The following is a 27042-nucleotide window of genomic DNA, read 5'->3' on the forward strand; positions in this document are numbered from 1 at the left end:
GTGCCCACATTTGACTCCCTGCCTGCCTGTGTGCCTATCCAAATAACTTTTGAACATTGTTAATATAGTGCTTCCACCACCTCCCCGGCAGCATATTCCATGCACCTACTGCCCTCTGTGTAAAACATTTCCTTTACACATCTCCTTTAAGCTTTTACCCTTACATCAAACCTATGGCCCTAATATTTGATGTTTCCATCCTGGGAAGTAATCTCCGACTACCCATGCTATCCAAGCCTCTATAAATAGAATGTAGAGAGGCTGCAAAGGTGTAATAGAAAGGTGATGTGACTGGGAAACAAGGTGGTAGATGGAGTACAATGAGCAGAAGGTCAAGGTTATTCATTTTGGTGTAAGAATATAAAATCTTTTAAAAGGTGTGAAACTTGTAACTATGAATGTTAGCAGAGAATTGCGCATACAACAAGGATCAGGGTAAACTTGTGTTCGGGTATAGTAAGCAATTAGGAAGGCAAATAGCATGGTGCCATTATTGCAAGAGAATGGAACGTTTTTTTGCCATATTCATTTATGGGATGTGGTTAGCACTGGTAAGATTAGTATTTCTTACCCATTTGTTACTGTACTGGAACTGTGCTTCTGGCTAGGGCTGTTTCAGATAGCAGTTGAGTCAATTGCATTACTGTGGGGTCTGGAACTACATGTAGGTCAAACCAGGTAAGGAGAGCAGATTTCCATCTGTAAAGGGCATTAGTGAACCAGATGTTTCTTTATAACAGTCAATGATAGTTTCATTGATAGTAAGGACTGCAGATGCTGGAGTCAGTGTGGAGCTGGATGAACACAGCAGGCCAGGCAGCATCAGAGGAGCAGGAAAGCTGACGCTTCGGGTCGGGGCCCTCCTTCAGAAATATTCAGAACCTATTTCTGAAGAAGGGTCCTGGCCCAAAACATCGATTTTCCTGCTCCTCTGATGCTGCCTGACTTTCTGTATATCTCCAGCTCCACACAATGATTGTTTTATGGTCTCCATTACTGACACGGCCTTTCAGTTCCAGGTTTTTATCGATTGAATTTAAATGCTGTATAGTTATAAAGTGTGTGGTCTCCATATCCAGGGAAAGGACTTGTACTTGGTATAGTAAAGATTAATTCAATTGCTCCTAGTTCCTGGGTTTAGTCTCATTGTCCAAAGAGAGGATCTGCAGTAGAATATAGAATATAGAACAGTAGCACAGTACAGGGCCTTCAGCCCACAATGTTGTGCTGAACTTTTACCTCTAACCTCCACCCCTACCTTACACTATCATCCATATGCCTATCTAATAGCCGCTCAAATGCCCCTAATGAGGCAGAATCCACTACCGTCTCCGGCAATGCATTCCACGCCCCTACCACTCTCTGAGTAAAGAACCTACCTCTGACAACACTTCTATATCTACCTCCACTCACTTTAAAACTATGCCCCCTCGTAATAGCTACCTCCATCCTAGGAAAACGTCTCTGGCTGTCCACTCTATCTATATCTCTGATCATCTTGTACACCTCTATCAAGTCACCTCTCATCCTTCGTCATTCTAAAGAGAAAAGCCCTAGCTCTCTCAAATGTAGATGTTGGTGTGTTTGCCAAGCTGGGAGGTCTGATAGCAGATGTCTCATCCCCTTACTAGGTGACGGGGTTATTTAAGCTTTTGCATGTTCTGCCTGGCAGAAGAGATTGGAAGAGATTATAACAGGGTGGGAGGGGTATTTGTTTATGGAGTTATAGAGTCAGGCAGCATGGAAACAGGCCCTTTGGCCCAAACTGGTCCATGCTGACCATGGTGCCCACTCAGATAGTTCCAATTGCCCGCATTTGGTCCATATCCCCCTAAACCCTTCCCATCCATGTACCTATCCAAATGCTTTTTAAATGTTGCTGTCGTACCTGCCTCAACCACTTTCTCGTGCAGCCCATTTCATATACATTCCATATACATTCTAACCCGTATTATGATTGTAAGGTTCACTGATGTCCTTTAGAGCAGGAAATTGTTGTCTTTTCCTGGTCTGGTCTACATGTGACTGCAGACCCACAGTGATATGGTTGACTCTTAACTGCCCACTGAAATGGCTTAGGGAGCCACTTAGTTCAAGAGTAATTGGGGATGGGCTAGAATCAGTGGCCTCTTATCCTGTGAATGAATAAAAAAAACAAATAAATGTTCACCAGAGCCTCATGTTTGCTGTCGCTTGGGGAACGTGGTTCATTTGTTCAATTCTGTGATCAAAAGGACAGATTTCTTTCAGTATTGGAGATGAAAGGGTTAATGACTGCTGCCTCTCTCTTTCCAAAGAAAACCACAGTTTTCTCCATGGTTTGATTACTAAATCTGAAACCAGAGGTTGCTTCTATTCCATACCCCGGCTAAAAGAAAACACAGGCCAGGGCAGAAATGTGCATTTTACTGGTGGGTGGTTAGAATGTCTGTGTAGGAGCAAAATCATGTTTTGTAAATTGTTGAAACATAAAAGAAAGCAAAGGGGCTCTTGAGATGTAATGATGGAGTTGCTGCACCTGACGTAGAAGGTTGGAATGCAAGAGATAATGGGAACTGGAGATGCTGGAGAATCCAAGATAACAAAGTGTGGAGCTGGATGAACACAGCAGGCCAAGCAGCATCTCAGGAGCACAAAAGCTGACGTTTCGGGCCTAGACCCTTCATCAGACCCTTTTTCAGGCCTGCGTTGGTCGGAATGCACGTCCAATTCCCTCAAAACATGGGGGGGGGGGGGGGGTGGAATCATGTGTCGAATATATTTCGCCTGATTGACACAGAAATTCCATGTGATGTTGACAGAGCTAACTGCAAGCTGATGCCTGTGCGGAGAGCTCAACTCATGCTTGTCTGATTGAGAGGGAGATGCAGTTGCCACGTTCATTTATTAACGACCGAGTATTTCTTATTATCTTCAATAGTATTTTTAAACAGAAATTCTGACTGCGTGGAAAGGTCTTTTCACACGCGAGCTAAGAAGTATTTTGTTTCATTTTCTGTTGAACCTGGAAGCTGAGCAAACGGATTTATTGAAGATGCATGTTCCTGTGTTTGTCCTCCTCCCGAAGCTATAGAGGGTGGAGAGTAATTGAGGAAGTGTTGCTGTAGCTGTAAGATCTAGGATTCATTTGCAGTCTCTCTCTCTCCCACAGCAGCAGCGGTAGGACCGGAGGCGGAGTGGCGCTGCCGAGCTCTCTGCTCTCCACTGCACACCTTCACGTTCCCTGGAAATAAAATCTACTGCCGCTTTGCCTCCAACTCTCTCTCTCTCAGTGACTGGTGCCACCTTCAAAGCAACAACACCAGGCAGGTGAGAGACAGGCAGACTTAGAGAAGGACACTCTACTCCAGCGCTTCTGTCCATCCAGCCTCCCTGTAACTAGTTCATCATGAGCGGACAACACTGCTGGGGCTACGGGGATGATAACGGTAAGCCCCCAGTCTTCCTGTTTTACTGGAATTAGGATTTCTCAACATTTTGTGAAAGAACAGATTGCTAAACGGAATGGGAATAGTTAACGCAATGTCTGTATGTACAGTCGGTGTGTGATTCATTATACTAACAATCGTTGCTGCTTCTCAGCTTGTCAAAACGCAGACCACTCCGAAAATCTAACCCTGAGAGAGTTTTCCTCCAGCCGCTCTGAGGTCCTGGCAGGGTATCGCAAGTTTTACCCGGTAGTTCTAAGTGTATTTAATTCTGGGCATAAACTGCCTACTGCCCTGAGTGCTTGTGCTGCAGTGAGTCAGGGACAGAGATCACTGGGAAGGGGGTTGGGGGTCGTGAGCTGGGGGCTGTGAGCGAAACTTGGGGAGGAGGTGAATTTTCTTAATGCTAAAGCTGTTGTGATCTGGAAGGCACTGTCTGCAAGGCTGGTGGGAAGCAGATTCATTTGGATCTCTCAAGAAGGAATTGGAGAATTGGGAAATGGAAGAGGAGGCGTGCAGGTCTGTGGGTGCGGGCGGGGGGGGGGGGGGGTAATGCAGCAAGCCTGGTCAGACAGAGATGTACCCCGGCCAGGTAACACTTCAAGTGGGACTTGGGCACAATCTTTACGCCGGTGTGACCAAAACAGCTTTTGAATCCTTCAAACTCAGACAGCAGAAACAACCATTAGATAAAGGGATAGTAGGAACTGCATTTGCTGGAGAATCTGAGATACCAAGGTGTAGAGCTGGATGAACACAGCAGGCCTGTGCTGATGCTGTGTTCATCCTGCTCTACACCTTGGTGTAATAGATAAAGGAATACATTTGGCAAGGAAACCACAGGGCATAAGGGGAAAGAGAGTAAGATTAGAGCCAGCACTAACACAGTGGAGCGAATGGCCTCTGTCTGTGCTGAAGCACTGTGCCTGAATTCTGTTTTCTCTTGCAGGGCCCTCGAACTGGCACAAGCAGTTCCCCTTTGCAGAGGGGGACCGCCAATCACCCATTGACATTGCGCCCGCACAGGCAGTTTATGATGCCAGCCTCACACCGGTCTCCATATCCTACAATGCCTGCACCTCACTGTCCATCTGTAACAATGGTCACTCAGTCATGGTGGAGTTTGAGGACTGTGACAATAAGACAGGTGAGAAACAGGGTCATTGGGAGTTGTCGGGGGGTGGGGTGGGTTGGTGGTGCTGGGGGAAGGGGCTACGAAAAGCAGGTGGTAGGGTGTTGGTGAGGAAATGGGATGAAGGCACCAGAGTATTGGTGCCTGGTAATGGTAATATCAAATTACGTTTCTGTGTGGCTTTTGCAACCTCAGCACATTGAAAAGTGTTTTACAATGACATGTTTTTACAGCATGTTTGCTGTCTCGATGCCAGCCTAGATTATGCTCCCAATTGTATCCAATGGAAAAGACAATCGCAGTGGCAGGAATAATGCTTCATTGGTATAAATCAGTATAAACAAGCAAAATGCTAAAGGCTGGACAGTCTGTCAGTTTGCAAGTTAAAACATTGAAGATGATGTCAATGTGTTTAGTTGCTGGAATGTTGACAGAGCTTGGGTTCAAATTTACATGCGGAAAGCTGAGCACAAAATCTAGGCAGACCTCCCCTGTGGAGTACAGAGGGAGTGCTGCACTGTCAGGCTTTGTGATGTTAGATCAGCCAAGGCTTAATGAGCATTAAAATTCCACAGTACTATTGCAGGAAGGTCAGGGGAGCGCTGCGCAGTTTATATCCCATTATTTATCACTCAACCAATGCCAAGGCAAACAAAGACTCAATTAGTACTTCATCTCATTGCTTTTAAGAACATAGGAAATAGGAGCAGGAGCAGCAGGTAGTAGCATTTAGCTCAAACTTGCTCCGTTATTCAACATAATCATCACTGGTATTGGCCACATATTCACTTTCCTGCCTACTTCCCACATCCCTTGATTCTCCAAGAGGTCTATCGATCCCAATCTTGTGTGTATTCAACCATGGAGCATTAACACCCCTCTGGGGTTGAGAATTCTAGAGACACACACCTCTCTGGGTGAGGAACTCTCCCCTCAGCTCAGCCCTGAATGAAAGAAAAACAGCAAATTGCTGGAAAAGCTCAGCAGGTCCGGCAGCATCTGTAGAGGGAAACCAGGGGTAATGTTTTAGGTTTCCTTAGAATTCAGTCCTGAATGATTCTCTTTAATCCTTAGGCTGTGCCCCTTTGCTTCATGTTCCCCGGTCCGAGGGGAAACTACCTGTCAGTGTTTACTCTCTCAAACCCTTCAGAATCATAAACGTAAAACAAAGAACTGTTGGTGATGGAAATCTGAAACAAAGATAGAAATTGCTGGGAAACTGAGTGGGTCTGTGGGGAGAAATCAGAGTTAACGTTTCGAGTCTGCTGTGACTACTCTTGTTCTGAGGAAGGGTCACCGGACCTGAAACATTAACTCTGCTTTCTCCCCGCATATGTTGCCAGACGTGCTGCGTTTCTCCAACAATTTCTGCTTCCCTTCAGAATCTTTGCTGTTTCAACAAGATTGCTCCTCATTCACCTAAACCTCAGAGAATATGACCCAATTTACTCATCATCGAACAACCCTTTCACCCCAAGAACCTATCTCATGAACCCTTGCTGAACCTGCAATGCATGTTCCTTAAATATGGAGATGCAACTGTATTCTAGGTCTCACCAAAGCCCTGAACAATGGTAGCAAGATTTCCTTGTCCTTCTATTGTAGTCACCTTACAATAAAGGCCAACATGTCACTCACTTTCCTAATTGCTAATATTGTTCTCTGTGTATGTGATAGATTTCTTTTAGCTTGTGAAGATGTACTGTGTGCAAGCTGACTGCTGGGCGTTCTACATTACAGTGGTGCTTAATTGATTTTGAGAAAGGACAGGATGTAGGAGTAAGTGATCAGATGTTTTTTTGCCATAAAGAAGCAGGGATTCTGTCAAGTTGAAGACAAATGACCACAAAAGCTGAATATCTGAAATGAAAACAGGACTTGCTCAGTAAGGAGGCCAGTTTGGGTTAGCCTTCCATTGTGATCCACATCCTATGCTTACATTTTTCTCTTTACTATCAGGGGTAGGATATGGATTAAGTCCACGTTTTGTCTAATGAGGGAGCAGATCCGAGGGACCAAATGGCCTACTGCTCTGAATTAATATGTTCATATATTTGTATGACACTGCAGGCAGGCAAGCAAAAGGTCTAGAGTGATGAGAGCCTACCTAAATACACACAGAAATTCTGCTTTACTACATATTGTTTCTAAAAGAAATCATTCTTTAATGGGCATCAAATGGTGAGGCCTGCTTTTATTAGTGAGTGGTAAGCTCTGTTCCCACTCTGTGGATGTTATAACATCTCGTTATGTCTCTCCAACATCTTTATTAGCACTGTTTCTTCTCCCTTGGCCTTTCCATTGCACCCCCCCCCCCCCCCACCCCCCACCCCCCCCAACCGTGTTGTTTCTCCCTATCCAAATGTCCCCACCTTGCCACTCCATTCCTTTGTTTAGTGACTGGAGGAACCATTCATTCCTGTGAGCCTGATCTGTCACACAGTTAGATCATGGCTGAGAGATCATAGGAACTGCAGATGCTGGAGAATCCAAGATAACAAGGTGTAGAGCTGGATGAACACAGCAGGTCAAGCAGCATCAGTGCAGGAAAGTTGACGTTCTGATGAAGGGTCTAGGCCCGAAACATCAGCGTTCCTGCTCCTAAGATGCTGCTTGGCCTGCTGTGTTGATCCAGCCCCACACTTTGTTATCTTAGATCATGGCTGATCTGTTTCTTAACTCCAACTACCCACCTTGATTCCACAATCCCCTGATATTCTTGTCTTGCGAAGATCAATTAATCTGCATTTGGGAATCTTCAATCAACAGCCCTGCCATCGGCAACTTTTTTTAGAGGAGAGTTCTAGTTGCTTGAAGAAAAACTCCCAGATTTTCTGTCTCTCTCTGTCTCTCTGTTTCTCCTTTAATCATCTTAAACAGTTCATGCTGTAATCTTCTGTGCTCTCCCAGACCTCATATGAAACCCGCCCTGATAGTTTAACCCTTTTTAGCCCTGATACAGCACTCCTTGCTCAGGTGAAACTAGGTTCAGCCACCTCAGAGGATATTATCTCCCCATACCTGAGAGATGTACAAAAACAAATAAAATGATTGTTGAATCATTATAATTTCAGACTGAAGTACATCTAAATCCACGAATTTGCTGGTGTTGGAATTTGACAGGTGCAGAATGCAGACAGAATGTAGTGTTGAAAGAGTCAAATCATTTCTTGCAATCTTTTGCCAGTTAATTATTCATTCAGAAACTCAGCATGATATATTAGAGATTCAAGGCCATAACTGACTCGGAGCATGGCTTTCTTTCTAAATGAGCTATAAATGTGAAGCTAAGATTTACAAACTGTAATCTCGTGGGAGTTGGTGGCTCTCATTCCCCTGCGGTATTTGTCCTTCTGGCAGGTAGAGGTCATGGGTTTGGAAGGTGCTGTTCAAGGGGCCTCGGACATTTCTGCAGTGTGTCTGGCAGACGGTGTACACTGCCGTCAGACTGATGCCACTTCTAGTGTTCCATCATGCTGTCCCATTAGCTGCTGGTTTTATCTTTGCTGCTGTTTTAATTTTGGTAAAAGGTCGGTAGGGAGTCGGTGGGGAGGTGGGGAGAATTGCAGGTAAATCGGAAACCGCTTTAATGACCAGTTCTCACGGTGTGGGTAACTCACTCGTGTTTAATCACAGGTTTCAGGTGACATGATCTGGGTGGTTTGACATCTTTCCAGTCTATTGGTTTGGGCTTTGTTCCCTCATTCACTTCCAGCAAAATGAAACCTCCACCTTACAGGTTGAGCGAAGTGACAGGACTGAAGCTGCGGGTTATCGTTGACCTAGAACAAGCTGCAGCAAAGGACATTCTTCATTTTATGACTTTAGTGAGCCCAATAAACTGGACAGAAAGCAGAGACAGACTCTGCTTAAACAGAAAATAATTTCAACACACCGCAGTTACACCTCAATTGGTAATACATCTGTGAGTCAGTGAGTCCTGGGTCAAGTCCCACTCGATAGAATTGCGTGATTAATCTAGGCTGATCATTCCAGAAATAGCAGCACACTTTCTGGGGTCAGGAGGGTGAAAGTACTGAGGGAGTGCTCCAGAGAATAACAGAAATCGCTGCAGAAACTCAGCAGCACCTGTGGAAACAAGATCACCATTTCAAATCCAGATCTGAACAAGGGTCACTGGTACCGAGGTAACACAGTGTAGACACATCAGGGGACCAGGAAAGCTGACGTTTCGGGTCAGGACCCTTCTTCAGAAACATCAGCTTTCCTGTTCCTCTGATGCTGCTTGGCCTGCTGTGTTCATCCAGCTCTACACCTTGTTATCTCAGATTCTCCAGCATCTGCAGTTCCTGCTATCTCTCACTGGAGCTGAAACGTTAGTTCTGTTTCTTTCTTTCTTTCTTTCTCTCTCTCTGTCTCTCTCTCTCTGCACAGTTGCTGTGTTTTTCCAGCATTTTATGTTTTTGTTTCAGCGCCCACAGTTATTAGTTTTATCAGAGGGGGTGACACTGAGGGCATGCTGCTCTGTCGGAGGGGGTAGCACATTGAAGCAGTGCCGCACTGTCAGATGGGCAGAGTGAAGGGCAGAGGCAGGATTGAGGGAGTGCAGCAGTGTTGGTGGGGAGGGCGAGGAGGCGAGGTGCTGGGGGGGATGTAGGTGATGTTGGGAGGGACTCACTACCCTGAGGGGTACAATCAAGGACATGCCACCATGATCCGAGTGACAGGATTAGGGTTTTGAGCGAAAGCTGCAGGTGAACAGTGAAAGTCTAGGTGTGGAGCTGAAACCACTACCCTGCCCAATGCCATATAGCCAGCTTACGGGGGGGGGGGGAGCTGGATTTCCTGATGGTGGGTGTGTCCAAAACCAGGGGTCACGGACTGAGGATTCGGGGTAGACCATTTAGGATGGGGATGAGGAGACATTTCTTCACCCAAAGAGTGGTGAGCCTGTGGAATTCGTTACCACAGGAAGTAGTTGATGCCAAAACATTGAATGTATTTAAGAGGTGGCTAGATACAGTGCTCGGGGCGAATGGGATCGAAGATTACAGGGAGAAAGCAGAATTAGGCTGTTGAATTGGACAATCAGCCATGATAGTGCAGCAGGCTTGAGGGGCTGAATGGCCTCCTCCTGCTCCTATCTTCTATGTTTCTATGACCTATGCTGAGTGCTGGAGAAAGGACTGTACCTTGGAATTGAATTACTGGGATACGGACACGATTAGCCAGGAGTGGATTGAGTTTAATTTGACACATTGATATTGACGAGTAATTAGAGTCCCAAAGGGTGAGATGTGAAGCAGTTTGTTGGCTCTGCTTCAATTTCAAAGCCAGCATCGAATTGCTGGGTCCTGTCTCTGTCCTGTTGATCAATGTGAGAATGAATGACGCCTCTGATCTTTACTGATTTGTGTTACATGGATCTGCGCTGAAAGTTTGTTTCACACATCAGGCAGCTCCCACATCAGTTGTTAACCTACCCTGATCAAGGTGCCTGCTCTGTGGGAAAGCAAGCATTCACCAGTGGGGCAACTGAAAGAGTCTGCAGGGATAATAGGAACTGCAGATGCTGGAGAATCCGAGATAACAAGGTGTAGAGCTGGATGAACACAGCAGGCCAAGCAGCATCTTAGGAGCAGGAAAGCCTGCTCCTAAGATGCTGCTTGGCCTGAAAGAGTACACAGCCCATTCTACCCATCGTATCTCTGCTGGCTCTATTAATGTTTTATCTAAACCCTCTTTACTCACTGCCCTATAGCTTTTCAATAAGGATTTAGGGAGCGTTCTTAGGGCTAAAGGGAACAGAGGGTATGACGAGGAAGTGGGAACAGGACACTGTGACTGATCAGCGTGGTTGTATTGAATGGTAGACCAAGTTTGAGGGGCTTTATGGCCTATTTTCTATGTCTGTTTCCTCTGGTTCAAAGATTGATCCAATCTTCCCTTATGGGCTACAATGCCCTCTGCCTGTGCCAGAGTAATCCCTTCCCGAGGAGGCTGATGAAAGGGATTTCTCGGAAACACTTTCCTCACTTCCTCGGGGTCACTTTTAAATTCCTGTCCCCTGCCCAATCATGGGAAGCTATCTCTCTGAAAACAGATAAAATGCTGGGGATCACAGCGGATCTGACAGCATCAATGCAGAGAGAGCAGGCTAACGGTTTGAGTCTAGGTGACTCTTCATCAGAGCTGACATGAACTGTGGGAGGGATACCGTGCCTCCTGCTCTGAGCATTGTTATAGTAAACAGTTAGCAGGAAGGCAGAGGAAACACTTCAGCAATCCGGGTAAGGTCTCCCTGAAGAAGGTGCACCATCCCAACGGAGCTGTGGGAATCTCTGATCCAAGACCCAACAACCTGGAGAAGGAGCATCTGTAACGTGCCAACTCCTCGAGGGTCTCTGCCAGGTCTCCAGGTGCAGACAGCAGCTGGAGTGCCAGCCTCACAGCTCAGCTACCACCCCATACCCCCAGCCTGTGGCACAGTGAGTGGGCACTGCATTGGACTGGTCAGCCCCCTCACCAACCACTGTATCAAAGTGGAGAGTAGTCATCATCTGCTTCCTTATTTCTGCACATGCCCTCCTGTCTGAGTGCTAACTTGTTCTTCAGTGCACGGCTCATTTGTTGTGATACGCTGGTTCAGCCAGGCATCGGAATTTAAAAATCCTTGGTTTCTAAATCTCTCCCCGGTGCCTTGCCTCTCTGGCCCTATAATCTCCTCCAGCCGAATAAACTCTCTGCTGTCTACTATGGCCTCTTGTGCTTTGTTCAGATTGCTGCACCATTGATGGCCGTGCCTTGATGTGCCCAGGCCCTGAGCTCCGGGATTCCCTCCCTCCCTACCTGGGCCCTGAGCTTCGGGATTCCCTCCCTCCTGACCTGGGCACTAAGCTCCGGGATTCCCTCCCTCCCTACCTGGGCCCTGAGCTTCGGGATTCCCTCCCTCCCTACCTGGGCCCTGAGCTCAGGGATTCCCTCCCTCCCTACCTGGGCCCTGAGCTTCGGGATTCCCTCTCTCCCCACCTGGGCCCTGAGCTCCGGGATTCCCTCCCTCCCTACCTGGGCCCTGAGCTCAGGGATTCCCTCCCTCCCTACCTGGGCCCTGAGCTCAGGGATTCCCTCCCTCCCTACCTGGGCCCTGAGCTCCGGGACTCCCTCCCTCCCGACCTGTTTCCTGAGCTCCGGGACTCCCTCCCTCCCTCCTGACCTGGGCCCTGAGCTCCGGGATTCCCTCCCTCCCTCCCTACCTGGGCCCTGAGCTCCGGGACTCCCTCCCTCCCTACCTGGACCCTGAGCTCCGGGATTCCCTCTGTCCCTACCTGGACCCTGAGCTCCGGGACTCCCTCTTTCCCTCCCTGGGCCCTGAGCTTCGGGATTCCCTCCCGGACTGTATCTGCCTCCCCCTGCCCACTTTCCCCCTCGGCCACGCTCTTTTGGACCTGCGTGTTTTGACGGAGCTCCTTTGCCCACTGCCATCCTACCCCGCTCAGTAAAAACCAGCTGATGAATGCAACATGAGCTGCAGTCTCCTCTGGTGAAGGGTCTAGGTCCGAAACGTCAGCTTTTGTGCTCCTAAGATGCTGCTTGGCCTGCTGTGTTCATCCAGCTCCACACTTTGTTATCTTGGATTCTCCAGCATCCGCAGTTCCCATTATCACTGATCACTCTCCGCAAAGGAACGTGTTTGTGGTGCCTTTGGGAATCTTTGACAGGGCCCTTCAGTGCTTAATTTTACCAGCAACCATGAGGACTCCAGGCTGATCAAATTACCGAGATGCAATTTCTGCCAACCTGGCATTTGATGTGCATGAATGGTTCAGTATGACCCGCTCCTATCTGTTTGTTTGTTTTTCCTTCAACGTAGCAGCAAGGCAGGAAAAGGATGAGGCCTTTCAGTCCCTCAGATCAGCTCTGCCATTCTAGAAGGTCTGTATTCCCTTTCAATTTAACTCTGTGGGTACTGATATAGTTCTGACAATCTGCAACATCCCTACCCCAGGTAGAGTGTATGGCACCTAATGTGACTCACTCTCAGTCTGGAACCTGAATAACAGAGGCAGCTGGCCCAGGATGGAAAGCTCCACTCTCCTAATGCGTTACTGCACTGATGGATCTCCAGGCAAACTCCTGAAATCAATGGGCACCTTTTATGGAAAAAGAGCTAATTGGATAAACTGCGAGCCAAGAAAGGATGAAGAATTTTCTTCTACTTCTGCTCACACACCTACTGCGGGTGTATGAGGCAGTCACATAGCCTGCTTTTCTCCTGTTTCCACAGCTGGCTTTTCCTGGAAGTGGCCTGTCACTGAGGGGTGGGGTGGTCCTGGCGGGGCTCGGAGAGGGACCCCATATCGAGGAGCCTCTGCTGCTTGTAGTCCCTGCCCTGGATGTGTCAGACTCAATTACAGGCTGATAATCAACCAGTTAGATTTAATTTGATTTGATTTATTATTGTCACATGTACCGAGGGATAGTGAAAACTTTTGTTTAGTGTGCAGTACAGGCAGACCCTACCATACAAAGGGCATTAGGATAATAGAACAAAATGAGGAATACAATATTACAGATGCAGAGAAGGTGCACAAAGATGGAGATCAACATTAAATTTAAAATTGGAGAGGTCCATTCAGAAGCCTAATAACAGCAGGAACAAAGCTGTTCTTGAACCTGTTGATACATGTATAGAAACGTTTATATTTTCTGCCCAACAGAATAGGGTGGAAGAGAGTATAACTGGTGTGGGAGGGGTCTTTGATTATTTTGGTTGCTTTCCCGAGGCAGCAGGAAGCGTAGCTGGAGCTAATGGATGGAAAGCTGGTGTCAGTGATGGACTGGGCTGTGTTCAAAACTCTCTGTAATTTCTTACAGTCTTGGGCAGGGCAGTTCCAAGCTGTGATGCATCGAATGGGATGCTTTCCATGACTGGTAAGAGTTCAGGACTTGAACTCACCTTCTCCGGTCAACGAGTCCTGGAGCAGGATTTGAGCCAGGAGCGTCTGGGTCAGAGACAGGAATATTACCCCCTGCACCACCAGACCATCCCAGGATTAATGCTTATAGAGTGATTGAAATGTTTCTTCATTTCGTTCATTTCTTCTTTAATTCTTTTCTTTATTTTGTTCTTTAGTTTGTATTTTCTCGGTGTGTGAAGGGATCTGCATCTTTGATGACCCGTGAATTACAGCAGGGTGCAGTGGGGTATGTGGTGCTAAGGGAGGAACTTCTGATATGGAATAGATTGAGATAGCCATTTTCTCTCCTGGGACAGGGTGTGTTGTTGTGTGATTTTTGGAATACTGTACCTAATTCTTGTGTCAGGCAGGGAGACTGAGAGTTAGTGGGCTAGACGGAACTGTGGAATTCGAAACACAATCAGATCGGACATGAATAAAATCAAAATCGTGCAGATGTTGGAAATCTGCAGCGAATGGAGAATGTTGAAGAAACTGATCAGGTCTGACAGCACCTTTGGAGAGAGAGAAACAGAGCTAATGGTTTGTGGAGAGAGAAACAAATCATCCATGATTTTCTTGAAGAGGAGAGCGTTTGAAGGGCTGAATGGTCACCTGCTTGCATTTTGTGTAATTGTCCTTCACACGCTCTGGACTTTCCCACTTCCAGCTGTGGTTTGAATCCTTTGTTTTCTGAGCTTCCTGATGAATTGATTGGTGGCTGCATCTTCAGCTGCTGAGTCCCAGCATTCCTCCCTGAGCCTGCTCCCAAATGCAGCTACTGATTATATAGGGCTGTGTCCTATCCTCTGCCAAGAGGCAGACTCTTGGCTCATTGCCAGCTTATGCCTATTTCTGAGCTGTCTTCTCAGCAGTCCTTGTCAATGCTAGTTACTCCCCAGGACCAAGAGATTATAAAGAGTCACTCAGCTGGAATCGGAATGGAGCCGAGGTTACTGGTGTCATCCCAAACCTCACACAAGCCATCTAGCCCATCATTAAATATGAAGCTCAAGAACAACGCAGCACAGAAAGAGGCCATTGGGCCCATCCTGTCTGCACTAGTCCATCTTTGTAAATCAGTTGCCTACGTTGACATCTTATTGTGTAGGGGGCAGTTTGTTAATGCTCCTAGGAAGTGTTTTGGGAAATCTGACTTTAAAGTAAGAAGCATGAGGTTTAGAGGGGGCTTGAAGGAATATTTTTTCATCCAGAGAATGAGGGGGGTGCAGTATCTGGTTTTAACTACCTGGTAAAGGCTGGAACTGCAAGACATTTAGGTAGACACTTGAAGTACCACCATATATGACGTTCCAGGCCAAGTGTTGGTAAATGGCACTGGAGTAGATGGATGTATGATGACTGGTGTGGGTACAATGCACCGAAAGGCCACTTTCTATGCTGTTAAAACTCTATGATTGTCTTAAAGGTGCTAACTAAATGCAAGTTGTTACCATATGATGCTGAATGGCTTTCCTCACCTGTTTCTAACCTTCCTGATCTTGCAGTGATCAGTGATGGCCCGCTGGAAGCCCCCTACAAACTGAAACAGTTCCATTTCCACTGGGGCCGGACAGGTAGTCAGGGATCTGAACACACCATCGATGGCAAGTCGTACCCTGGTGAGGTGAGCAAGGCGATCACCAATCAATCAAAATCCACACGGAGTCGGGGGCGGGGTACGATGGGGTGTCTCCTGAAGGTGAAGATCTCTGTAGGGTTCAGAAACAAACTGCTTGTTATTCACTGTTACCTCCTCCAATTCCATTGGTTATTCATTGACAGAATGTAAAAGCTGGTAAAATACCTCCCATCCCTAATTGCCCCCTTGAGAAGGTGGGGGTGAGCTGCCTTCTTAAACCGCTGCAGTCCATGTGCTGTTGGGGGACCCACAATGCCAGTAGGGGGGAATTCCAGGATCCTTACGCAGTGACTGTGAAGGAACCGTGATATATTTCAGTCAGGGTGGTGATGCCGAGGAGGGGGATTTGGAGATGATGATGTTCCCATGTATCATTGCTCTTGGCTTTCTAGATGGATGTGTTGGTGAATTTGGAAGATGCCATCTAAGGATCTTTGGTGAATTTCCACAGTGTGATTTGTATATAGTACACACCACTGCTGCTGTGTGCTGACAGTAATGAGCGTGGGTATAGATTAGGGGTCACTCTTCATGAACTCACTGAGACAGAGAGTACTGACTGATACTGAACCTGCTCTCATGGCCCCCTGACTCCCATCCTTGCTCTTGTCTGATGTGCCTGAACAGTGTCATTGTTCAGGATGTGAAATCCAGGTCTTATTTTCGCATTACTGTGGGGATGCTGTGATTGACTGTCGCAGCTCCCTTAGAGACCCAGACTGAGAGGGAATAACAACATCAGGTGACTACTTAGTTGTTGAACTTTCCCAACCCTGATTTAAATGTAAGGCTATAGGGGAAAGGGCAGGTGAAAGCACTGAGTCATTTGAACAGCTGGTGCAGAGATAATGGGCTGAATGGCTGCCTCTTGTGCACCAACGATTCTGATTCACAGGGTTTCACAGCTGGGCCAGGTCATTTAACCATGGGCTGGACCACACGCCAATGTGAAGAGGACATCGCATGAGGGACAGCAGAGGATCCAATCCTCGATAGGTCTTTAAGATGTTGAATATTGAGAAGTGCACTGGGATATCTATCACTCACTAGTGAATTCACAAGTTATACATTGTGCAACATATTGGCCTGTTTATGGGCCTGACCTCAGTTGGCACCTTTGGGTGAGGTTCACTGGGTGAAGTTGCAAATATATTTAATCCCCATGTGTGTACAGTGACATTTGAAGGAAGAGTCAGAGTAGACCATTCAGCCCCTCAAGCCTCCTCTGCTGTTTAATATAATCGTAGCTGATTTTACTGTAACCTCAAATCCACAGTGCTGTCAACACCCCTATAGCCTTTCGCCCCTCCCTTTCCCTATTCAGAATCTATCGACCTTGGCCTTAAAATTATTCAGGGACTCCGCGTCCATCACCTTTGTTAGGAAGAGAGTTCCAAAGAGTAATGACCCTCGGACAGAATAAATTTCACCTCTTCTCTGTTTGGAAATGGGCAGCCCCTGGTTTTTGATCAGTGAGCTGGAGGGTTAGATTCTTCCATAACAGGAAGCATCCATTCTGTGAGGAATGTACAAGAGATTTAAATCTATTGAGGCATTAGTGACAGGGATCCTGTGTGAACACTGTGCAAGTTGTAATTTTGGAGATCATTCAGCATGTGAACCACTACGAGATTGCCCCCTAGTCTACACTACTCTAAAGGAAAGAGGCCTACTCATCCAGCCTACCTTAAGAACTAAACTGCATCAAATTGGAGTGAGTCAAAAATCTGCATATCTGTGGCACCATAAGCCCTGACCAGAGTGACAGTCATAACAGCATGGAAACAGACCCTTTGGTCCAACGCATCCACACTGACCAGATATCCTAAATTAGTCTACTCCCATTTGCCAGCATTTGGCCAATTATCCCTCTAAACCCTTCCTATTCATGTACCCATCCAGATGCCTTTTAAATGCTGTAATTGTACCAGCCTCCACCACTTCCTCTGGCAGCTCATTCCATACACGCACCACCCTCTGTGTGGAAATGTTCCCCCTCAGGTCCCTTCTAAATCCTTCCCCTCTCACCTTAAACCTATGTTTTCTAGTTTTTGAATGCTCCACACCAGGGAAAAAAAAACCCTGGCTATTCATTCTATCCATGACTCACATGATTTTATAAACTTCTATGATGTCACCCCTCAGCCTCTGACCTTCCAGGGAAAACAGACCCAGTCTATTCAGCTTCTCCCTACAGCTCAAAACCCTTAATCCTGGCAATATCCTTGTAAAGTTTTTCTGAACCTTTTCAAGTTTAACAACATCTTCCTGTAGTGGGGAGACCAGAATTGCATGCAGAATTCCAAATGTGGCCTAATTAATGCCATGCACAGCTGCAACATGACCTCCCAACCCCCATACTCAATGCACTGGCCAATGAAGGCAAATGTGCCAAGCACCGTCTTCAGTATCCTGTCTACCTACTCCACTTGCAAGGAGCTATGAACCCGCACTGTTCAGTTACACTCTCCAGGACCTTACCATTAAGTGTATAAATCCTGCCCTGGTTTGCCTTTCCAAAATGCAGCGCCTCACATTTATCTAAATTAAACTCCATCTGCCACTCCTGTGATTGGATTAATTTCCCCGTCAATCTCGCTGCTGGAATTGACTGGCATCTGTATTGTGTGACTGTTCTCCACTCGCTGCATCTTGCTGGAAAGGAGATCCTGCGCTTCGCAGAAGACTGTGCAGCAGTTGTGGTGTGAGTTCTATTTGCTGCAGTCTATAGATTCCCTGTTTGCAGGGAATTGGACAGGTACATGAATAGAAAGGGTTTAGAGGATATGGGCCAAACGCTGGAAAATAGGACCAGATTGACATGAGAAACTTGGTAAGCACGGACGAGTTGGGCCAAAGGATCTGTTTCCATGCTGTGTGACTGTATGACTGTCTGACTCTACCCAGTTTAATTAGACTGTTTGCTGATGAGCACCTTGGCCCATCCAAGTATGGTTGATCAGCCTTTGTTTCTCTGTCTGTCTCAGCTTCATTTGGTTCACTGGAACTCAACAAAGTACAAAACCTTTGGGGAGGCAGCAGGGTCACATGACGGGCTGGCTGTGGTCGCTGTGTTCTTGGAGGTAGGTCCTAATCTCAATGGCCAGAGAATGAATATTTGTTGTCACATCGATTTGAATTTGATGGAGAGTAAGACGAGAATGATTCAATCTGCAATGACCAACTTTTGTGTGTGAGTGAGTGTGAATGTGTGTGTGTGTTTGAGAAAGCCCGTGTGTGCACACGCACATGTGTGTCTGTGTCTGTGTATGTTAGTGTGTCTGCGTATGTGTGTCTGCGTGTGTCTGCGTGCGTGTGTGTGTCTGTGTGTGCGTGTGTGTCTGCGTTTGTGTGTGTGTCTGCGCATGTGCATGTGTGTGTCTGTGCGTGTGCATGTCTGCGTGCATGTGTGTGTGTCTGCGCGTGTGCATGTGTGTGTCTGCGCGTGTGTGTGTGTCTGCGTGCATGTGTGTGTCTGCGTGTATGTGTGTCTGCACGTGTGCGTGTGTGTGTCTGCACGTGTGCGTGTGTCTGCGCGTGTGTGTGTGTGTGTGTATACATGTTTGCATGTCTGTACATGTGTGTACATGTCACTGATTCCAGTCAAGGCTGGAAGGTCAGATGTGTCACAATTATTGTTGCAAGCCTATTATGTTCAAAAGAAATAACTTACTTTTGTATGGGACCGGTTATGACCTCAGACCATTTAATGCACTTCACAGCCAGCAATATAATTTTGTAACATGACATTCTGAAATCAGCAACAAGCCATGCTGGCAGGCTCCCACCAAACAGCGACCAGGTCATCAGTTTTTGTCTCTTTATTTACAGAAAGATATAATTTAATTGGACACGGTTCAGACAAGGTCTGATCATGGTGTCTTGTGAGTAAAGGCTAAACAGGTTGGGACTCTGCTCACTAGAGTTTAGAAGAATGAGAGATGATCGCGTTGAAACATATAGGATTTTGAAGGGGAATGACGAGGTAAATGCAGAGACGAAGTTTGCCCTCATGGGAAACTGACTTGAGGAGGAATTTCTTCTCTCAGACGGTTCAGTCTTTGGAGCTCCTTTTCACAGAGAGCTGTGGGGACAGGGTCCTCGTGTATATTTACGGCTGAGTGAGATTTGTGATCAGTCAGGGACTTGTGGGTTATTGGGAAAGTGGATGTGAGGAAAGTCGGATCAGCCACGATCCTATTGAATGATAGAGCAGTCTTGAGGGGCCGAACAGTTACTCCTGTTCCTATTTCTCATGGTCCTATCTGTGTAGTGATGCTGGTGATGAGATAAACATTGGCCGAGAGACTGGGCAGAATTCCCCAGCTCTTGAGATAGTGCCACAGAATCTTTTACGTAGCGGAGGTGGTGGCTTTGTAGGAATACAGTGGAATCATAATCCCAAAGCCCAAGCTAATTGTCTGGGTTCCAATCCCATGACATTAAGTTCAATTCATATAATTGAGGGGAAAAAAGTCTATTCTCTGTGATACTCACTGTGAAATTACCATGAATTGTTATCAGAACCCATCTGGTTCACAATTAATGCCCAAGAGGGAAGGAAATCTGTTTTGTTTACTTGGTCTGGTCCACCTATGACTCCAAACCCACAGCAATGAATGAAGAATGAGTGGATTGTCTTACGGAGAAAGGCTAGCCAGCTTCGGCTTGTATCCTCCAGAGTTTAGAAGAGTCACAAGTCACAGAACTGAAACTTTTCTGATTCTGAGGAGCCTTGACCAGGTGGATGTGGAAAGGATATTTCCTCATGTGGGAGAATCTAGAACTGGGGGTCACTGTTTAAAAGGACAGGGCTACCCATTTAGAACAGGGATGAGGAAACATTTTCTCTCAGCGGGTGAGAGTCTTTGAAATTCCCATCCTCAAAAGGCAGTGGGTGCAGAATATTTTACATATTTTAAAGGCAGAGGGAGGTAGATTCTCGATGACCAAGAGGATGGATGAATATCAGGGGTATGGGATGAGAATAGTTAGGTGGGGTTTTTTGACTAGCACTGAGTCAATGGGCCGAAGAGTCAGTTTTTTGTTGTGAAGACCTCTCTCTGACGCTATACAGGAATGTAGAATCGAGGTCGGCCATGATTTTATTGATGGGGGGACCAGGCTCAAAGGGCCCACTGGCCTACTCTTATTCCTTGTTCATTAACAGTTGGCTCTTAACTACCCTCTGATGTGGCCCTGCACGCTGCTCAGTTCGAGGGCAGTTTGCAACGGGCAACAAACAAAGAAGAATGAACAGTACAGCACAGGACCAGGCCCTTCAGCCTTTGTAAACTAAAAACGTTTTGCCTGCACACGGTCCGTACCCCTCCATTTCCTGCCTGTTTATGTATCTGTCCAGCTGCGTCTTTATTGTTGCTTTTGTATGTGCCCCCAGCGCTTCCTCTGACAGTGCATTCCAGACACTTCACGCAATCTGTGTAAAATGAAAACCTGCCCCTCCCATCTCCTTTCGACTTACCCCCATTACGTTAAACCCATGAGCCCTAGTAACTGACATTTCTACCCTGGCCTTTCCAGTGACACACTGGTGCAGTGAAAGAACATGGAGACCCTTAACCTGAGGGAGTGGGCGAAGACCTGATCTGGGCATATCACCTGAATGATGGTCACCCCAGTGAAGTGTCCTTTAGTGCTGGCGCTGTGAGCTTAGCCAGGGTCACCAGTGAACTTATTGTATCACTGTGTGGCTCAGAGAGGACATTACTGTGATACGTAAAGGACATGGAGGCACGGGAAGGAATCATGATAGTTAAACCGTGATTTATAACTATTGGGAAAAATTGAACAAGCCTGTTTTCACCAGAATGAAATGTGGTTTTGGAGGGTTTGCAGAATTCCAAAGTGGTTTGATATGGAGAGGACATCCATGTTTGTAGAGAGAACCAAATCTGGGAGCCATAAATAAAGCATTGGCACTTGTTGATCCTGTAGGGAACTTGCGAAACCTTTCTCGGGTAAGAATGTGGAACTTGCTCCCATTCAGGAGATGTAGGGGATGTTAGGCCCATATTCATGTGGATAGTAAACACCAGATCAGGCCAGGATGAAATGATCCTTGACTGAGCTGTAAAATTCTACATTGTTTAAGGGTATTTCTGATAGAACAATCTAATCTCATCATATTTTAAAATCTTCCTGTTTCTTTCAGACTGGAGATAAACATACCAGCTTGAGCAGATTGACAGATGCCTTGTACATGGTCAAATTCAAGGTAAGGTCAGACATTTGTGGTGCTATGGATTTGTCCATCTGTCCTGGGCAAAGACGGTGCAGGTTTCTATTTGACTTAGAGTCATAGAGATGTGCAGCACAGAGACACACCCCTCAGTCCCTTGGTATTTCAACCAAATATCCTAAATTAATCTCGTTGCTCATCCCTCTGAACCCATCCATTTCATGTACCCGTCCAGATGTCTTTTAAATATTGTAATTGTACCAGCCTCCACCACCTCCCGTGGCAGCTCGTTCTATACACACTTACAGTGGTTGTTTCGTTATTCCCTTGACTAATAGTTTATTGCCCTAAAGAAATATTGGAGCTTTGCCTTGGAGTCAGTAACTTTACCGCAGAGTCATTTCACTCTTCAGTTTCATTTTCCGTGGTTGATCCAAACAATCAACGTGTTCACGGAGCATCTTAGGATCCACTCGGCCTGCTGTGTTCATCCAGCTCCACACTTTGTTATGTCAGATTCTCCGGCATCTGCAGTTCCCATTATCTCTGACAAGTGGAAGTCTGTCAGGTTTATAAAACAATTTGAACAGATATATCCTCTGCACTCTAGTATTCCCTGGAATTTAGAAGCTTAAAATTTTGAGGGGGAACTGATGAATTAGGTTCATTTCCGCTGGTTGAGGATTAGGAGCATTGGGTAAAAATTAGAGCCAGGCCTTTCAGGAGTGAAATACTTCACACATATTAGCAGAAGTTTCAAATCCTCTTTCACAAACTGATACCAGAACTGTCCTGAAGGGGGCTTTGGGCCTAGCAACACACTGTCGTTCTACAGTGACACCTGCATTCTGCATGCAAACTCTTTTTAAATTACTTTCAACTAATTAATACTTTCTAAAAGGTATTGGTCAGTACTTCAGGCAAACTAGGCAAGAAAGTCCCACAGAGATAGTAGTAACTGCCGATGCTGGAGAATCTGGGATAACACAGTATAGAGCTGGATGAACACAGCAGGCCAAGCAGCATCAGAGGAGCAGGAAAGCTGATGTTTCGGGTTGAGTCCCTTCTTCAGAAACTTTCTGAAGAAAGCCCCACACATTGACACAAATGACTGGTTAATCTGTGCAGGCAAGAAATGTTTGTTCCTATTCACAAAGAGTCACTTTGACCCGAGTTTCGTGCTGAAGTGATGATCTAAAATGTGGCTTTAGCTAAACCCATGGCTTGTGACTCACCAGTAAAAGGACTCGAGCAAGATCAGGAAGGAAATGCTGAAGGAAATAGTCACCGTTCCAACTCTGCTAATCTTCAAGACTCACCTTTTTTAGTTTGTTTTTCGTTCATTCATGAGTCTTGGGCATCACTGGCTGAGCCCAGCAGTTATTGCCCGTCCCTAATTGCCCCCGGAGAAGGTGGCAGTGAGGTGAGCTGCTTTCTTGACTAACAATGCCCTCAGGGAGGGAATTCCAAGATTTTGACCCAAAAAAGTGAAGGAATGGCCAAGTCAGGATGGTGAGTGTCATGGAGGGGAACTTTGCAGATAGTGGCGTGCCCATTTATTTGCTGCCCTTCTCCTTCCAATGGCAATATTTCTATTTATAAGTTTTCATTATCAACCTCTCACTACAACTCATGTTTGGTTTAGTTGCCATAGAAACATTGATGGAATAGAGGTATGAGTCTGTGACATTGACATAAGTAGAAATTGTTAGGAGTATGAGTTGGGGGGGGGTTCAGCGGGGTTGCTATGGTGAGACCACACCCAGAATGCAGTTTGATCTCTGACCAAGGCAACAAATCATTTGTCTAAAGAGGTGGGGGGTGTCGAATGGTGTTGTATTCTCTGCAGTTTTGCTTAATGGAGGGAGTGATTTCCTAAAATATTGACATTCTGAAAGGAATTAATTGGTCAAAGCGGTTTTGTCTGGTAAAGGAACATAGGGGCACAGGGGGAGGAAGCTGTCCATTGTGGACTGAAGTTGGAGAGATTTCACTCAGAGAATTGTGAATCTCTAGAACCTTCTATCCCAGGGAGCTGTGGATAGTTGTTAAAGCAGTACCAGTTAAGACCAGGAGCAGTAGATTTTAGGCATACGCAAAATGAGAGGATATCGGGATAGGGAAGTAAAGAAAAGCTGAGGTAGCATATCAGCTGTGATCAGACTGAATGGTGGGACAGTTTCATGCCTCTGTCCAACCGCCTCCTGTTCCCATTTCTTAGACAGAGTTATTAACCTGAGAAATATTCAGCTCCTGAGATGCTGCTTGGCCTGCTGTGTTCATCGAGCCCCACATTTTGTTATCGCGGATTCTCCAGCATCTGCAGTTCCCATTATCACTGATACAGTTTGCTCCTCACTGAGCTGCCATTACTGATGTGAAAACTTTCTCAATCTCTCGTCAGGAAACAAAGGCTCAGTTTAAGGACTTTAACCCACGGTGCCTGCTGCCGAAATGCAGGGATTACTGGACATATGCGGGCTCTCTAACCACGCCACCCCTGAATGAGAGTGTGACCTGGATCGTCTTCAGGGAGCCGATCCAGGTGTCAGAGAAGCAGGTGAGTGGCCAGCGATTCTCCCAGGTGCCCCACACATCAGGATATTTCTCTGTGTGCTCCCAAGGCGGAATATGAGGTGCTGCTCCTCCAGTTTGTGGGTGCTGTCATTGTGACACTGGAGGAGACCCAAGATGGACATGTCGTCCAGGGAGTGGGAAATGGCCCGTGACAAACAACAACACCTTTTGGTCACAAGCTATTTTAACTCCCCCTCCCACTCCCTGGGTGACAGGCCCATCCTGGGCCTCCTCCAGTGTCACGATGTCACCGCCCGGAAGGTGCAGGAGCAGCACCTCCTATTCTACCTCGGGAGCCCACAGCACGAAGGCCTAAACGTGGAATTCACCAGTTTTAAAATCTCCCCACCCCCGGCCTCTTCCTCTGTCCAACTCTCCCTCTCATCCCTGTATCCTTGACCTGTCCATCATCTCTCCCACCTATCCGCTCCTCTCACCTCATCTGCTCAATCCCCACCACTGCCTGCCTGCACTCACCTATTACCATCCCACCGACCTTCCCCAGCCCCACCCCTCCTCTATTTATTTCTGAGCTCCCTGAGCTCGGGAATATCACATTGCCTCTCTGGATCAGGTGGGATATGAACCTGGGCCCCTTGGCTCAGGACACTACACTGCAACACAGGAGCCCTGAGCTCCCCAGAGCCGATCCTTTCTGAATCTCTCAGTCAGAGGAGTTCCGACACACATCTAGAGCAGGTAGAACTTGAACTTGGGCCTCCTGGCTCAGAGATAGGGACACTGCCAATGTGTCACAAGAGGCCCTCTTGATTCAGAAGCAGAGGAGGGTATTGGATGGTAGGATTTTTTTCTGATTGCACTAGCAAAGACCTAGCACACATTGGATGGACAGAATGATATTCCCCTGTTCAAGTGACCCTAACCCAGGCCATTAATATCCAGTATCTCACATGTGTCTTTTCCAGTGAGAGTGAGCAGGCACAGTTTAGGTTGGACCTTTGTAACAGTTGCTGTTTATTGTATATGTTAGAGTTTAATTAGTCTAACATTGGGCCAACATGAATACATTAAGAGGCTGTAATGATTTGCTTAATGCCAAGAAAACTGCAGTCTACAGGGTCTAATTATACTTTTCAAGTTCAAAATATTTGGCCTCCCACTTCCCTTCATTTCTCTTTGTCTTCCCTTTCTTGCTCACTCACTCCCAGACCCACACATTGCTTTTGCTCACATTCTCACTGTCACATCCCCCGTTGTGTTTATTTTGTTTCACTTCCTGTCAGCTCTATCTTTCTCCATCTTTCTCCCCCCACAACAATGCACTCTCTCTCTCTTTCTGTCTGTCTCTGTCTCCACCTCCCTATCTCTCTCTGCCTTTCTGCCTTTCTCTCTCTGTCTGTCTGTCCATCCCTCTGTCTCTCTCCCCACCCCACCCCACCGTCTGTCTCTCATATATGTGTCCCTGGTGATTGTGGGAGAGGACTGTGTGACTGGCGAACTGCTGAATGTTCACACACTGCATCAGCACAGAGCTCTGACTCTGAGGTGGAACCATCATGACCGACTGACACCCAGAGGGTTCAGCCCATCACAGTGGCAGCGTCAGAGCTGCACAGAATGTTTAATTGCTTCCGTGTGTGGGAAATGATCCACTTCCCTCTGTACCTTCACTGGACTGGAGCAGCTGTTACTCGGAAATGCAATGTAATTGTGACTGGTCTGATTGTCCTTCTGTCATCGTATTTGTTGCACAGTAAGAGGCCATTCAGTTTATGCTGGAGTTCTTCCTTCTACTTTAATGACCTCTTCTCACTCGGCCCATCCATTCTCTTCTCTCCCATAGAAGCATCAGCCCTCCTACTGTCTCTGTCTGTTCCCTCATCACAGCCCTTCAGTAACACTCCAATATCTGTGAATGGTTTCATCACACCCTGTGATGGTGAGAGGCGCTATATTAAGGTGCCGAACCTTCCTGGCTCTGAGGAGATGATGGGCCAAAGGGGTTTAGGAGGAGGGATAAGTAAAGGGAGTGGTGTTGGGAAAGTTCCCCCCATCATGGGCTCGCTCAGAGGGTGGGGTTGGGGGGGCAGCTGTGCCAAGAGGGAGACGGAACAGAAAGAGCCATCTCTGTGCCAGGCCACCAGGGCTCAGGGTTTCTGATTGTCCAAAGGAGATGTGACCTCCCCACCACAGGGACCAGAGCCCGTCCCCCACCCCCTCCCGCTCCCACTCCATCTCCTCACCCTCCCTCTCTCCCTCCGCCTCCACCTCCCCATTCCCCTCCACCTCCCTCTCCCTCACCCCCTCCGCCTCCCACTCCACCTTCCTCTCTCTCTCTCTCTCTCTCCGTCTCCCTTTCCCTCTCTCTCTCTCTCTCCGTCTCCCTCTCCCTTTCCCTCTCTCGCTCTTACCCTCATCCTCTCCCACTCCCTCTTCCATGCCCTCACCGTCAGTGTGGACAGATGCCACCTCCCGAGGGCAATCCCAGCCTCTCGAGGTTCAGAGGGTGGCAGTCCACATCTATAGTGTACCCCATCCCTCCACACGGGCAGCCTTGTAGCTGGCACCACCCTTCAGAAAGTCCCTGCACTTTGAGGGGTCTCCCACATTCAGCAGCGGTGCCCGGTCCTCCTGGCATAACAAGCACTGATTGTCCCACTGTACAGCCTGACTACCTCCCCCCCCCCCCTCCCCCCCCCCCCCCCCCCCCCCGCCCCAGTGCCAAACTAACCTGACATCCTGGAGTCTTCTACCAGGGACTGGCCAGGGGTCCCAGACTCTGCCTGAGGACAGGGGCAGGGGCGAGGGGAGAGAGGGTAATGGGCAAGGTATCCTGTTTATGCCTCCTGGCCGATCTTTGTCCCAGACACACTCACAACTGGAATCCCGTAGAGAATTTAGGAGAAAACTCTTTTCCCAGAAGGTGGTGTGAAACCTGCCCCGACAGGGAGAGGGGGAGGTGGGCAGTGTGCACATGTTCATGGGGAAGAGGGGTGAGTGGCTTGGTGATGATGTCACTGAGCTAGCAATCCAGGCTGATATGCCCATCTTTACCCGCTGTGGTCTACATGTGCTTCCAGTTCCACAGCAATGTGATTGGCTCTCAACTCTGCTTTAGAGAGTTCGCAGATCGAGGGCAACTTGCTCGTGCTACTCATAAGTAAAAAGTATCTCTACAGTGTGGA

General features: G+C 47.2%; 1 protein-coding gene across 2 annotated transcripts in view; it reads left to right on the plus strand.

Moving 5' to 3' along the window:
• The first annotated feature begins 2804 nt into the window (after positions 1-2804).
• The window catches only part of ca7 (carbonic anhydrase VII), a 30990-nt gene continuing 6752 nt past the window's right edge, over positions 2805-27042 (plus strand). Inside the window, exons 1-6 of one of the 2 annotated variants that reach the window (XM_059651784.1) lie at positions 2805-3428; positions 4378-4575; positions 14987-15105; positions 18108-18203; positions 21293-21355; positions 23724-23879. In XM_059651784.1, the coding sequence (XP_059507767.1) occupies positions 3389-3428; positions 4378-4575; positions 14987-15105; positions 18108-18203; positions 21293-21355; positions 23724-23879 (672 nt within the window). In that variant the 5' untranslated portion in view covers positions 2805-3388. The remainder of the gene's footprint in view (positions 3429-4377; positions 4576-14986; positions 15106-18107; positions 18204-21292; positions 21356-23723; positions 23880-27042) is intronic. The other variant, XM_048547193.2, reaches the window with a different exon arrangement.

This window comes from Stegostoma tigrinum, chromosome 16 (assembly GCF_030684315.1).
Source record: "Stegostoma tigrinum isolate sSteTig4 chromosome 16, sSteTig4.hap1, whole genome shotgun sequence".
Taxonomy (NCBI): Eukaryota; Metazoa; Chordata; class Chondrichthyes; order Orectolobiformes; family Stegostomatidae; genus Stegostoma; species Stegostoma tigrinum.